The sequence below is a fragment of the Tursiops truncatus genome, chromosome 6, assembly GCF_011762595.2.
Source record: "Tursiops truncatus isolate mTurTru1 chromosome 6, mTurTru1.mat.Y, whole genome shotgun sequence".
Lineage (NCBI taxonomy): Eukaryota > Metazoa > Chordata > Mammalia > Artiodactyla > Delphinidae > Tursiops > Tursiops truncatus.
In genome coordinates, this window is record NC_047039.1 from 65,961,968 (window position 1) to 65,975,306 (window position 13,339).

Sequence of the window (13,339 nt, forward strand, 5' to 3'; positions counted from 1 at the left end):
TAGGAAAGGGCAGTCCTGCACATTCAAGAACTGTCCTCCCCAAATGCCCTAGTGGCCAGGTGAGACCTGTTCGGGCCCCTGTGGGTCTGGCTGAATTCTTCCCACCCTTCTGTCCTCTCTAGTGGCTTGCCTCCTTGCCTTTCCTCAACCTCTATCAGCAGGCCCCTGTCTCAGGGCCTTTGCACCTGCTCTTTCCTCACTCTCAACTCTACTCAGGTCTCTGCTCAAATGTCACCTCAGAAAGGACTTTGTTCATCACTCTACCTGAAATAGCCCCTGGCCCCTCTATCCCTTGACCTAGTTTTTCCTTATCAAACCTTCCACTACCTAACTTTGTATTAAGTATATTTATCTATCTATTTTCTGTCTCTCTACAAGCTTTACAATGAGTGTCTTGTCTATTTTACTCAGCCTTATATCCCTAGCACTAGAACAGTGCTTGACACATAATAAGTGCTCAATAAGTATCTGTCTTACATATGATTAAGGTTCTGAGAACTAGAGGGAACCTGGCCACCCAAGGGCAGCCCAGATCACATGGAAGGGAGGCCGCCCTTACGTCCTCAGATTCAAAGACGTGGCAGATCATCTTGTACTGCCTTTTTCCATCCTGGGATGGGTGGGAGGCTTCCACGTTCTCCTGGGAGTTGGAGCGGGGCATCCGCCTGCGGGCCATCAGCACAACGATGTTCCCGATGTCTGCAATGTAGGAAATGGTCCTCAGAGGGTGGTCCATCATCGTCTCCTGGAAGGCAGCAGGGAGAGGATGGTATGTCCAGTGCGGCATCGAATGACCCATGAGACAGCCTGCCACCCCACAGCCCAGCCAAGTGCGGTCCACACGTGGGAGCTCGCTGCAAACACCCTGTTGGCAGACTTACACGTGCCCACCCAGGCCTGGGAGCAATTCCCTTGGCTTGTGATAACCCAGAGCAGGAAGTGGTCTGTAGTATGTGAAAAGGAATTTCAGTCATTTTACAACCAGTAGAATCTCTGGTGGGGAAGTTAAAAAATAAAAAATCTGCATGTGATGACTGGATGATTGTATTGTGTGTGTGTGTGTGTGTGTGTGTGATTTTAAACAAAATTTCTTAAAAGGCTAGTTTGTTCATGAATCTTCTGATAAAAACTTATGAGAATTATTAGCAAACAATATCCAAGGCTTATTTTTTCCTTTGATCTTGAATAGCCCCAATCCTCCCTACCAAGTCCCTCCCCATCCCCCAGCCCGGCAGCAGGCACTGCATACACCACCTTCTAGCTTGTGTGGAAGCCAGCATCTGGGGACAGCTGCTCTACAGACAAGCGCACAGTCTCCTAGTTGTCATGCTAAGCTTCACCCCCGAGGAAGGTGGGAGCCAGCTAATACCTGCGTGTCAGCGTTCAATACTTTGATTCTCTGGGTAGAAATGAAGAGATCCACTTCGGTCATTGGCTGAGATTCACCTTCAGGGGCCTGAGAAGGAAAAGGCACCGAGAGAAAGCTCAATATGTTACTCTGACCCAGGTGCGTGCAAGCAAGGTTAGCTCATACACAGAGGCATTGAGACACAGTCACCAGAACAGCGATGCAGACTTCAGAACTAGACCGCCAAAGCTGAAGGGACCACACAGAGGATGACACGGGGACGGGAGTGAGCATCTCCAGGTTACAGGGAGAAATGCGGACCCTTCCTTGCTTCTTCCGCCATGGAAGCAGTAACTGTAGTAGATCTGACTCCATGAACAATGGTCGTGAATGGCACTGTCTGCAAGGGTTTCAGAGCCCAACAGACTGAAGGAACAAAGGGCAACTGACTCATACCCCCAGGACCTTGGAGAAGTCAGAGTTTGCTCCTGGGGGACAATGCTTACAGCAGGTGCAAACAAGGCAGCTGTGGTAAGAGGGTCTTCGTGTTCCCACACACCACACACCACAGAAGCAGTACCTACTCCTGAAGCTACCCCAGTAAGAGTGAGCCCCAATGCCTCAGTGTCCCATGGGTAGCTCATAAGCACCTAGAAGCTTCACAACCAAAAAAGCACATTAGTCTGATTCACTCAGGGCTTGACTCTGCACACGTGTGGTTATTAGCGAGTTTTCTTTTTTGCATCCAGCAATCTGACAGATCCACAAATCAAACATGACTAGAATTGAGCAGACCCAGGTCCCTGCCACGTGAATGCTCCTGAATGGTGGGCACTTGCACACTACTGCAGGATCCCTTCAGCATCCCCAATCTGCTCCCTGTCATTCCTCTGGAGTGAGATGACTAATGAGCAACAGAAAACAGCCACTTTGGGCAACTGAGTTTTGAGAAACGTTGGCTTATGGGGCGGTTCAAAAAGAAATCTGAACAAAAACTTGCTGGATGCAGAAAACAAAAACACGAAATAAGAAAAAAGGCAAAACGTAAATAAATGGGAAAAAAAAAAACAGGCATAACACCAAGCTGATGAAGTTGTTTGTACTGCACCTTCTTCCTGCTTTTGGCTAATTTCTGGGCCATCTGCTTAGCATGGAACAAACAGAGACAGGAGAACAGTTAGAAAAGAATTTGCAGAGACTCAGTTGAAAAGGGAATCAACAAACTAATACTGACAGTGGTATAAAGCATTTCTGTGGGAGGAGGACTGGCTTAAAAAAATCCCACTCTATAATCGATTTCCTAGATCAGAATTTAGTAGCTGCCAGGGGTAGCAGTAGGAAGGACATGTATTGAGGTGCTTCTTACACTTCACTGCAATTGATGTTTTCAAAGAACCAACTTTTGATTCTGTCGATTTCCTTTACTGTATGCCTGTGTTCTATTTCGCTGATTTCAGCCTGTACCTTTATTCCTTCTTTTTTCTTTGGCTTCAGTTTGCCAATTTTTTTTTCTAGCTTAAGATGAAAACTTAAAGTATGGATTTTCAAACTTTTTTCTTTCCTGATATATTTATATAAAACTATAAGCCTCCTCTAATCTCTGCTTTAGCAGTATCCCACAAATTTTGATGTTGCAATTTAATTATTGCATTCAAAACACTTTCTAATTTCCACTGTGATTTCTTCTTTGAACATTATTTAGAACTGTGTTCTTCTTAATTTTAATATACTTGAAGATTTCCTAGTTATCTTTTTGTTACTGATTTCTGAATTGTTCTCCCTCTTTATCTCTAGTAATACTTCTTGCCTTAAATTTGTGTAACATGAATAGAGCCTATACCTAACTAGAAATGGGTGTAATATTTATTCAAGATAGAATAGTTGATAAAAATAGAAACTCTGAGGCCAGACTGTCTAAAACTGAATTCTGGCTCTGCTACCTACTAGTTGTGTGACTCGGAACAAGCCACTTCATGTCTCTGTGCTGCAGTTTCCTCAACTGTAAAATGAGGGTTAAAAACAGTATCGACTTCATAGGGCTGTTTTGAGGATAAAATGAATACAGTTGACTCTTGAACGATGTGTGCGTTAGGGGTGCCAAAACCACCGCAGGGTCAAAAATCTGCATATAACTTACAGTCAGTTGGCCCTATGTATATGCAGTTCGGTTCCTCTGTATCTACAGTTCCACATCCTCGGATTCAACCAATCACAGATTCAACCAGTCTTGGAACATACAGTACTGCAGTATTTACTACTGAAAAAAACCCACATGTAAGGGGACCTGTGCTGTTCAAGGGTCAACTGTATATACAATGCTCTCAGAACAGTTCCTGGTGCATTATAAGCACTCTATTTGTGTTTGCTCTTATATGATTATGATGTTAGATGATTATAATCTGCCTATGTCAGGGTGCAACCTCTTGGCTTTGGTAGGGCTTGGTACATATACACAGATCTTACTCAAACGATGGTGAGTCAATGGCCAAACCATGTAACTGCTGTGGGGATGGGGGTGGGGTACAGGGAGAGCTGCTCCCTCACATCCTTGGTACTCACCTGATGGGAAAGCTCTTGCTCTCAGCAGCGTGTCACTATTTCATTAGTGACTACATGTGTTGTCTGTACTACCTAAACTCGATGAGTCAGCTATCCAAACACCAAATGGCTAATCTTGGTGCACCAGGAGACTAGGGCAGCCCCACTCCCACAGAGCCCCCCCACAGCTTGTACTGCTGGTCATGAGTTCGAGGTGAACAGCCTACTCTGGAAAAGTCTGAAGGCAGCAACTGCAAGCATCATCCTAACCACTGTGCATGACGGTGGAAATACCCGCACATCTGAGGAGTGGCCCTGTGCTGATGCTGTGCCACAGAGATTACTGGGTGGAATCTCAGCGTTCTGCCAGGGATGCTCTGATCTGCACCAGTTATAATCCTCAAGATAAACAACTGCTGTGAGATCCTAACATCTGTTTGTCTTCTACCACCTCCCCTGAATGCTATGGCAGTAATATATAAATTTCCATGATTTTTGATACCAAAACTTAACAGCTATTGGTCAAAATTCTTCACTCTCAGCAAGAGTGATCTGAAAGGGCCCTTTTCAAAGGAAAGTAAGTCTGCCACCCATGGAATGCCCACATTCTGTTTTTTACTGGAATGGGTGATGAGGAAGAGAATCCAAAGGCAAACTGAGTTTCATGAAAGGCATTCTGAGACAATTTTTATGAAGCTAAAAATATTTTATGCACTTAGAGTGACACCACCTTTAAATCGCTTATGATATTCAAGTGCCCTGAAACAAAGTAAAAATTTAGACATAACATTGGAAATGATGATGGGGTTGGGGTCAGAACGAGAAGCTGGAACAGCAGAGAAAGGTCTAAGAGAGCCTTAAGGCCAGGATGCATCTTGAAGCAGGGAGTGACAACATCCATTTAAATCCTCGTGTTTCATGAGACTGATTATGGCTTACCACCAGCAGGCTGTGGTGCACAGGACATACTGCAGCACCGTCCATCCTATCACTCGATCTGCAATGTGTACTGGATATGTGCTGTTCTTAAGACCCTTCAAGTTTAGTTATGCCGGGGATCCTCCTGGCTATTCTAGCTTTTCTTTCCCCAGCTGACATTTACTGAGCACTTGGTATATGCCAGTATCCTTCTAAGCATTTCATGTGTACCAATGTAAAAGCTTACAACAACCCTGTGAGGTAGGCGCTACATTATCCTCATCTTTCAGGAGAGGGAACTGAGGCACAGAGAGGCTAATTAACTTGCCCGAGGTCACACAGCTATTAAGTGGCAGAAGAGATAGTCAAACCCTGGAAACCTCACTCTATATTCCAAATTGCTACTGTGCCATCCGGACAAGTTTCTCATCTATAAACTTCTAAGGCTGTCTGTAAAATGGGGGTAATGATACCTACCTCACAGGATTCCCCACCCCCTCCATTTGGAGGAGTAAATGAGATCATGTACGTGAAGGGTCTGCTACCAGTGTCAATATCGTCTTTATCAACCACAGACTTCAAGTCAGATGGGAAATCAGATGGCTTAGACAATGCTACACTGATAGAAATTTTCATTCTACAATTAAATCATAATTTTTAACGCTTAAAGAAAATCTCTCTATAAAAGAATGGGAAAATCTGATCTTTTGGGGCAGGCTAGTAAAGACAGAATAATATTTGATAATGCATGCTTCTTACAAAAATGCATGGACCAAAAAATATCAAAACGCCATTTGTGACCTTCACAAATGGAGAAAGAAAATGGAGACAAACACCACACTCTGCATGGACATGAAGCAGTTTCTACGGCTCAGGCAGAATTTAGCACATCACCCCGTCTTCCCGCTGAGGAGCAGAGAATGAAGTGGGAATGAGGGTGGAACAAAGCACGGAGATGTAGTGAGAGGAAGGGAGGTGAGTGAGCTAGCTGCACTGGCTTTCCGTTTGGTTCTCTAGGTAGGGTTAAGGCAGGATTCCCACCCTGGGCTGGGGTGGGGGGCTGTCTCTGCATAGTGCACTTTTTTTTTTTTTTTCCGGTACGCGGGCCTTTCACTGTTGTGGCCTCTACATTGCGGAGCACAGGCTCCGGACGCGCAGGCTCAGTGGCCATGGCTCACGGGCGCAGCCGCTCCGCGGCGTGTGGGATCTTCCCAGACCGGGGCACGAACCCGTGTCCCCTGCATGGGCAGGCGGACTCTCAACCACTGCGCCACCAGGGAAGCCCCATAGTGCACTTTTGATACTGACAGCATGTAGAGCAAAGCTCTCTCCAGAATATTTCCCTAAAACATGTTTAAAAGAATCCTCGCAACAAGACTATCAGGTACCACCACAGCGATAATGCATTCTGCGTTCAAGTAATTGTGGAAGCTTCTGGTTAAACAAACTGAATTAAATTTCCTCAGTACAGGACTTCTCAGAGCCTTTACTAGGAAAACACATGTGGCAAATACCCAAAAAGATCCGTTTGGCAGCGTTTCTTGCGCTTATTTGCCAATGGAACCCCATCAGCGAGAAGCACTCGGCTTGCCCGGAACGTGCAGAGCACAGCTGGAGAACAGAGGCTCCTTCAGGCTGGATGACCCACCCGTCTCTCAGGCAGTGGCTCCCAAACTATAGCATACATCACAGTTTCCTGGAGGGCTTATGAAAACAGATTCCTGGTCTCTACCCCCATGAGTTTCTGACGGGGGTGGGGCCTGAGAATCTGCATTTCTAACAAATTCCCAGGTCCCACTTTGAGGACCATTGCTCTAATGCATTTCTAAATCATATGGGAAGCTTCCTGGAAGGATATTACTACTTCTCAAAAATTAGGAACAAAGGCAGAAAGAATATATTAGGGAGGGTGCAAAGATGAAAAAAAAACTTTAAAAAAATGGCAGATGTCCTGTAATTCCGCTATTGCATTCAGATGCACCTTATTTCTTACATTTTGGTGGATGGAAATGTCTTTTAATTTCAGATTCCTCAGCCTGCCTTGTATTACTGTTACCTAAACACTCTTCTTGGCTCCCTTATTAAAATGCATGTTTCTCAAGGTCAAGGAATTGGTTGATGTTTATCTCCTAAGATGCCTATCACAGGATCCTGCACAGGGACAGTTTGCTTTTTGAGCCAAATTCATATCTAGCCAAACCACAACTCCAAATTCGCCTCCCATTTTGACAAATAAACCTATAAATTCTTTGTTAAATTAGGAAAATCATAATTCTTAAGACTCCAAGTGTAAATTCAGTATCATTATTCAATTCCAGTGCACGGTTGCTGCTATGTGAGTGACGGACAGACCAGAAATTAATTGACGGACAGACCAGAAATTAAAGCCTGCTTTGAAATGGAAACCCAAACGTCAGGTTCAGTGCTTGCTCAAAAAGAAAGCACCAAAAACACACAGCCACAACTGGACTCCTGGTGAGGTAGGTCTCACTGGCATCCACGTCAGGTCAAACAAACAATGCAGGCAGAGGAAAGAGAGGGGCAAGATGGGATCCCTGCGGGGAGGAAGGGAAGAAGGAATCGGAAAAAGAAAGGAGGAAACTCCTCTGTCTCTGTGCAGGTGAGAGCACCAAGCCAGGAATTACTCATCAGTTTGTGGTGAGGTTATTACTGAATGGACTTCCAAGTAAATTTTTCCCCCTTCCTTCCTGGATGGACGTGGCTATAAACTCTGCAGCCTCATTCTGTTCTGCGTGTCTCTAGAGGTGGCCCAGAGTAACTCACTCCTGAAAGGGCAGCCTCTCTTTAGGAAAAAGCGTGGTACCACCTCCCTCAGAGAAGGGAGCTTGTGTGGGCACCGCAGTGCACGCTCCCCTTGAGACCACCCGAGTGATCTGGAGAAATGCTCTCGGCCCCTCGGTTCCCTGTGCACGCATTGCAGTCTCTGTGCACGATCCTGACGGTAACTTTCTAGGGGGCGTGGAAAGAAACCATGGGTTCTAGACGCAGCCTTCTCCACTTACAATTTGAAAAAGCGTCAGGCTGGGTGTAAAGGCAAACAATCTGACAGGCGTTTAAATGGTGTAAAAGGAACATGAGGCAGAAAATATTTAATGTTAGGCAACAGTTCCTTCAGATGCAAGAAGCACATTGTGAAACGATACTTATAAATGAAATGCAACCATTTAATCTTACTACTCTATAATGAATTCCTCACACTAGAGTAATTTGCTGTAAAAATAAATATATGTTTTCCAAATGCCTTCTCTGCTCTAGGCAGGTCTAAAATGGATTTATAATCAGAGAGCCTGTGTTGCCTGTTCTGATCGACAAAACCATCTAATTTTTTGTTCAAATGACCTGTGGAACTTCTGGATACCAATCCTTTGAAGATTCAAAGTAAGCTTTCTGGTTTTTCACTAGGGAGCTGCACTTTAAAGAAGGGGAAAAAACACTGTCAGAAACCACTGTGGAAATCAGAAAATGCACAGAACACTTGGCACTGGGCAGGATCTGGTACTGGGACGCGGCGTCTTTCCTAAGCGCTGCTCTATGTTCAGGTGATGCGTCTGTGCCTGCTCTCCCCTCAAGGTCACTGAGTACACATACGTGTCACAGGGCAGGGGAAAGACAGAGAGACTCTAGCTGCAGGAGTCAAGGGCACCTGTCAGGAGGCCAGTAAACAGAACCTAGGAAAAACTCATCTAAAAGCAACGTGCAGTTTTTGGTCTCAGGGGTCTTCAGTACTATCTGGGCGTGGACTGTTGCTTTCTTCTGGAGGATTTATCTGAATGGGCCCTGGTAGTGTTCCTTGACAGGGAAGTGCTCTGGCATTCTGGAGGAGATAAATCTTTGTCATGTGGCTCCGTTCTGGACATTACAGGGTATCAAGTATCTCTGGTTCTGGCCACTAATGCCAATATAAATGTCCCAGACACCGTGACAACCAAAAGCACCCCCCCATTTCCAAACACATGGTTCTCTGACCGGGGTCCCTGTCTGTCAGAGAACCACGCCGGGTCCTTGCACGCCCACTGACCCTGGGGGAGCTAACAGTACCACTAACCTGGGAAACTAAGTGCTGGGTTAAGAGTTCAGCTAAGTTACTCCACGGTATTACTGCCTCCGCATCCATTTGGTTTGGCCAAGCAGCTGGCGTGGGCCTTAAAATGACATTGGCTCCTTCACGCAAGCAAATGCTGTGGAGAGCAGCCCGCAGAGTCACGTGCAAATGTAAGCTCCTGAAAGGACCCCCTCGACGGCCCTTGTGAACAAGTCTCCCCCCGCCTCCCAGGGCCTTCCCCGTTGGTGCCCCTTAGGTAAGACCCCCATGGAGCTCACCAAAACCCCACTCTGGTTTGAAGTGAACAATCCGGCCTTAGTCTGGCAACCTCAAAGCATTCCACCCACAGACCCCAATAAAGAAAGGCTTATGCCCAGGTCCTGCCTTGACCTCCCCACGTGGCCCCTCCAGGTGTGCAGGTACTTCCTCCAGGACCTGTGAGTCATAAACTTCTCTATCTCAATTTCTCTTGTGGCGTTTTGCTCACCATCTGGCGCCCTGGGGGTTTACCTAGCAAATGTTAATGTAACAAAATCATAACATGTTTGGAAACTGTGGGACAGGAGGGGTCAGAAGTACGTCCCTAAAGACTATGTTTTTAAAGTTCTCTGCTCTGTAGGAAATAAGGCAGGACAATGCCTGAAAAGCAGCTTGTTCTCTCAGAGAGGTTTGTGCGTTCTTGTTCTGAACGCTGTGCCTGGGAGATACTAAATTAAGATGGAGAAGGCTGTGGGGACATCTGTGGGTATTACTGTCACCTCTTTATGATAACGGAGACAGTGAAAAAGAATCAGGCCAAGCTTGGATGGGCAGCTCAACAGGAACCTGATGTTCTACCAGCAGCATTATTGAGTCTGAAAGATGCGGAGGGCAGGAAGGTCAGCTTGATACATTGTCAGGGAGTTGTCTTGTTGGGAGTCGCAGGATAAGATGCATCTCTGGGGGTAAGATGTAGCTGTGAATTACTCTCTGGCTTACACATCCTAATTCCTAAAATGTCGATAATATTATCAAAAGCTGCAGTGTGGGCTTACTGTGCTGTGATGGGTAGTGAAGGGAAGGGCCAGCGCTGACCTTGTTTAATATTCAGGGCATGACACAGCCTGGGCATGTGAATAAGATGGGAATCAGCCCCGACCGGAGGACCAGAAGCACGGCCCCTGCTGTGTGACCTCTGTGACCTCCGTGGTTGCTGCTCTCCCCTCCCTTGGGCTTTCAGGCAGCATCTCATCTCTCAAGGTCTCTCCGCACTCCTGTGGCCCTCAGTACCTGACACCCCTCTCTCCTCCTCTGGCACCCCCTGCACGCGCGCTGGCTTGATTCACTTCTCATCTGTGCTGCTGAGCTTGAGGGTAAGGATCTCACTTTACAAATCACTATTTTCCCTCCCTCAGGGGACCTCGCACAGCCTTGCACTCGTAAGTGCTCGAGAAATATTCTTCCCTTGATGGAGACAGTAAAGGACTCTCACGTATGGCCTTCTACTCGTGCTTCTCATTCCACATGCCATACGAAGCCCAGGATGGAACTTGGGGATGTGTGAGAGAGAAGACATGAAAAAGGGACTGGTCCCTTGAGGAGGGAGTTGATTCTGGCCAGTGGACACCAGACAGAACCAAATCTGGGAAGTCATAACCTATCCCAAGTCACTCGAAACACCCGGCTCTGATTTCAACGGTGATGCGATGCCTGTGGCTCTACGTGGAAACAGCCTCAGGGGCTCTAGGTGCTGGTGGCCCTTAATGGCACTTGAATTACGTGATGGCACCATGAGGGCCGCTGTCGCCCTTGGCTTGTGCGTGGTTCTAGGTGGCACTAGCATCGTGGTGGAGAGTCTAGAGCTCTGCATTTCCATGGGATCAAACCAGCTCTGGCCGGTTCAAACTAGCTGTGAATGAATTAAACTAGACAAAAGTGCTTCTTCAGGGATCAAATAGGCTTGCTGCTTTTAAATCTTGATAAGGCAGATTCAAACGGGTTATGACTGGTTTGCACTGAGTTACCCTTGCACTGACTTGGTTCAGACTAGCCAGGGTAGATCTGATCAAATGGCTCGTTTTAGGTGAAGCAAGCCAGTTCAGTCTAGCTTGAACAGGATCAACCGGTTCGAATGCAATGACAGCTAGTTGGAACCACACTGTATCACGGACGTTTTAGTCACTGGTCTCTAACTGTACAAGGAAATACGGTGATACAGCTCTCACATATTATACTGGAAATATAATACTTACAATGTTATCCTTTCTCACCTTTTCAACTTTTCAAAGCTTATCACTTTTTCCTCAAGACTGGCCTTTAAGAACAACCAACAAATTATGTAGCATTTATACATCAGGACTCCAGCATACTTTGGAAATCTTTTTTCCGTTTAGAACTGTTGGCAGGTACGTGTATAAGCACTGCCTGCCATGTCACCTCAGTCTCCTCTCCTCTAAGCTCGGGACGTGAGGTGTGGGGTGAGCACTACGGCCGGCTCAGGCGCCCGCATCTGCCCGCCGCCCCCCTCTGAGCACACGGCGCCCCCTCACCTTGATCCTGCTGACTGCTTCCTGGGCCTGCATCATGCGCACGTTTTTGGAGGGGGTTTTGTCTGAGAGAAGCTGGGTGGACCCCAGGTAATTGGCAGCAAAAATGATTCCATCGATCAAGTCCTCAGGGTCACAAGGTCCAGGAACTGTAACACACAGAGCCACAGTGGTGAGTGAAGCCACGCTCTACCCCCCCGATCACACCACCTCTCCCCCGCCGCTCACCTCCGGCACAGGTGGGCCAGTTGCAGAGACCCCTGAGCAGGTGCATCAACCTGCGAGTCTGGAGCATCTCTCTGGTCTACCTTCACTCAGCCCTCATTTGCAAATAGAAGGAACAATCTCTTCCTAGAGAAGCTTATTTCACCCAGTCCATTTATTGTGAGAAACAATGTGAATATTTACTTAAACATGAAACATAAAATTCAGGGATAAAGGATGTTGTTTTGCCTGTTAGACTGCGAGCTCTTTGGGACAAAGAGCTCGTCACAGTCATCTCTGGCTGTCCTGTGTCTAGTCAGTGTCTGTCACCCAGTGGGTATCAAATAAATGTTTGCTGGACAGATGGTTAGGTGAGCAGAAGGCCGTCTTATTAGAAAAACTCATTTTACAGCAGTTCCTTTACTCGCCACCCATGCATATCGCCCCCTTCCATCTTATCCATAATGGGGGAAACAAATTTTATAAATCAGAAAAATGAGTATTTGTTGCCAAATGTTTGGATTCCCAAAATAGCCTCTAACCTGAAATCTGCAAGACAGGTGACATTACCCTAAAGCCATGGTCTCATGCTGCTAACCTTGCTGACTCACAGGCTACAATGTTCCCGGCCTGCGTCTACATACGTATCAATTCCAAGGAAAATTGGAATTTTCTGTTCTCATTCACCAGCCTTTTAAATCAAACCTTAGTTTTAAATATTTAAAATGGGGGCATCTGATTCTAACCACAATCACCTGTAAACCCTACTGGAAATTAAAACATGTTTCAGAATAATATATAACTTTGCAACAGATGTGCTAAGAAAGGCATTTTAATTCTGCAATGAAAATACACGTATTTTCTTTGGCTTCAAGGCCATATTTGGAAAGACTAAAATATACTTTTTAACCCACTGTTAAAACCTCAGCGTCGTAAATTAGATAACTTGAAATGGAAACAATTTGCTTTTTCCTTTCGGAGAGCTAATCTGCAATGGTTTTTATCTTTATCCTTACACATCCAGCTCATCTTGAGCTTAAACAGCTGCTTCCCACGATAAGCTACTTATCAGGGTACAGCCTTAAAGTAATCTATTCATTTTCCTAAAACCAAGTTGGTGGTGGAAAAAAAGAAATTTAACAATGTTTTAGGAAAGGCCTTCACAAAGCGTGTGTGTAGTAATTAAGTCAGGAAACCTGTTCGTTTTCTGATTCTCAGTCTTTCTGAGACTCTGGATAAACACTGAGTGATACACAGTCACAGCTGCCTCCACCACATGCCAGTCACTTACATGCTTCTCAACAGCTACACCCTTCCTACCCTGAAGCTTTTATAGATGCGAGAAGGATGCAGGTCATTTACAATGTACAACTTTAGGTATATAGCAGGGAAGCGCTGTCAAACTAAAATAATACCGGACAAGTTTGGATCCACACTGTGCCTTGTAAGAAGTAAGAGATTAATCAGTCTTCTCTCAAATTCCAGCGATAGATTTATAATGTTACAGAAACATAATCATTTTTGACAACCCGGTATTGAGGAAAAAAAGGTCTCACCTGGAAGAGCAACTTTTAAAAAGCTTCCATTTATTTTGTGAAAATAACGAATGTTAAAAGAAAAACAAAAATGCAACATCTTCTCTATGGGACTTCCTATATCATATATTCATCAGTGGATTTAGCTCTATTTACTGAAAAGGGTCCTTCTTTAACCATAATGAGTATGGATATGCAGATATACTTA

General features: G+C 45.6%; 1 protein-coding gene and 1 long non-coding RNA gene across 10 annotated transcripts in view; one reads left to right on the plus strand and one right to left on the minus strand.

The window, feature by feature from the left end:
- LOC109549899 (uncharacterized) overlaps positions 1–11,400 on the plus strand; it is a 32,887-nt gene extending 21,487 nt beyond the window's left edge. For both annotated transcript variants that reach the window (XR_012332543.1, XR_002176300.3), the window contains exons 3-5: positions 7,123–7,284; positions 8,081–8,203; positions 10,262–11,400. This is a non-coding gene — a long non-coding RNA (uncharacterized lncRNA). The remainder of the gene's footprint in view (positions 1–7,122; positions 7,285–8,080; positions 8,204–10,261) is intronic.
- APBA1 (amyloid beta precursor protein binding family A member 1) overlaps positions 1–13,339 on the minus strand; it is a 240,119-nt gene that overhangs the window by 21,879 nt on the left and 204,901 nt on the right. For 7 of the 8 annotated variants that reach the window (XM_073806194.1, XM_019934728.3, XM_019934727.3 and 4 more), the window contains 4 exons: positions 11,396–11,541; positions 2,457–2,489; positions 1,370–1,456; positions 560–745 (listed from right to left, as the gene is read on the minus strand). In XM_073806194.1, coding sequence (XP_073662295.1) covers positions 560–745; positions 1,370–1,456; positions 2,457–2,489; positions 11,396–11,541 — 452 coding nt within the window. The remainder of the gene's footprint in view (positions 1–559; positions 746–1,369; positions 1,457–2,456; positions 2,490–11,395; positions 11,542–13,339) is intronic. The other variant, XM_073806195.1, reaches the window with a different exon arrangement.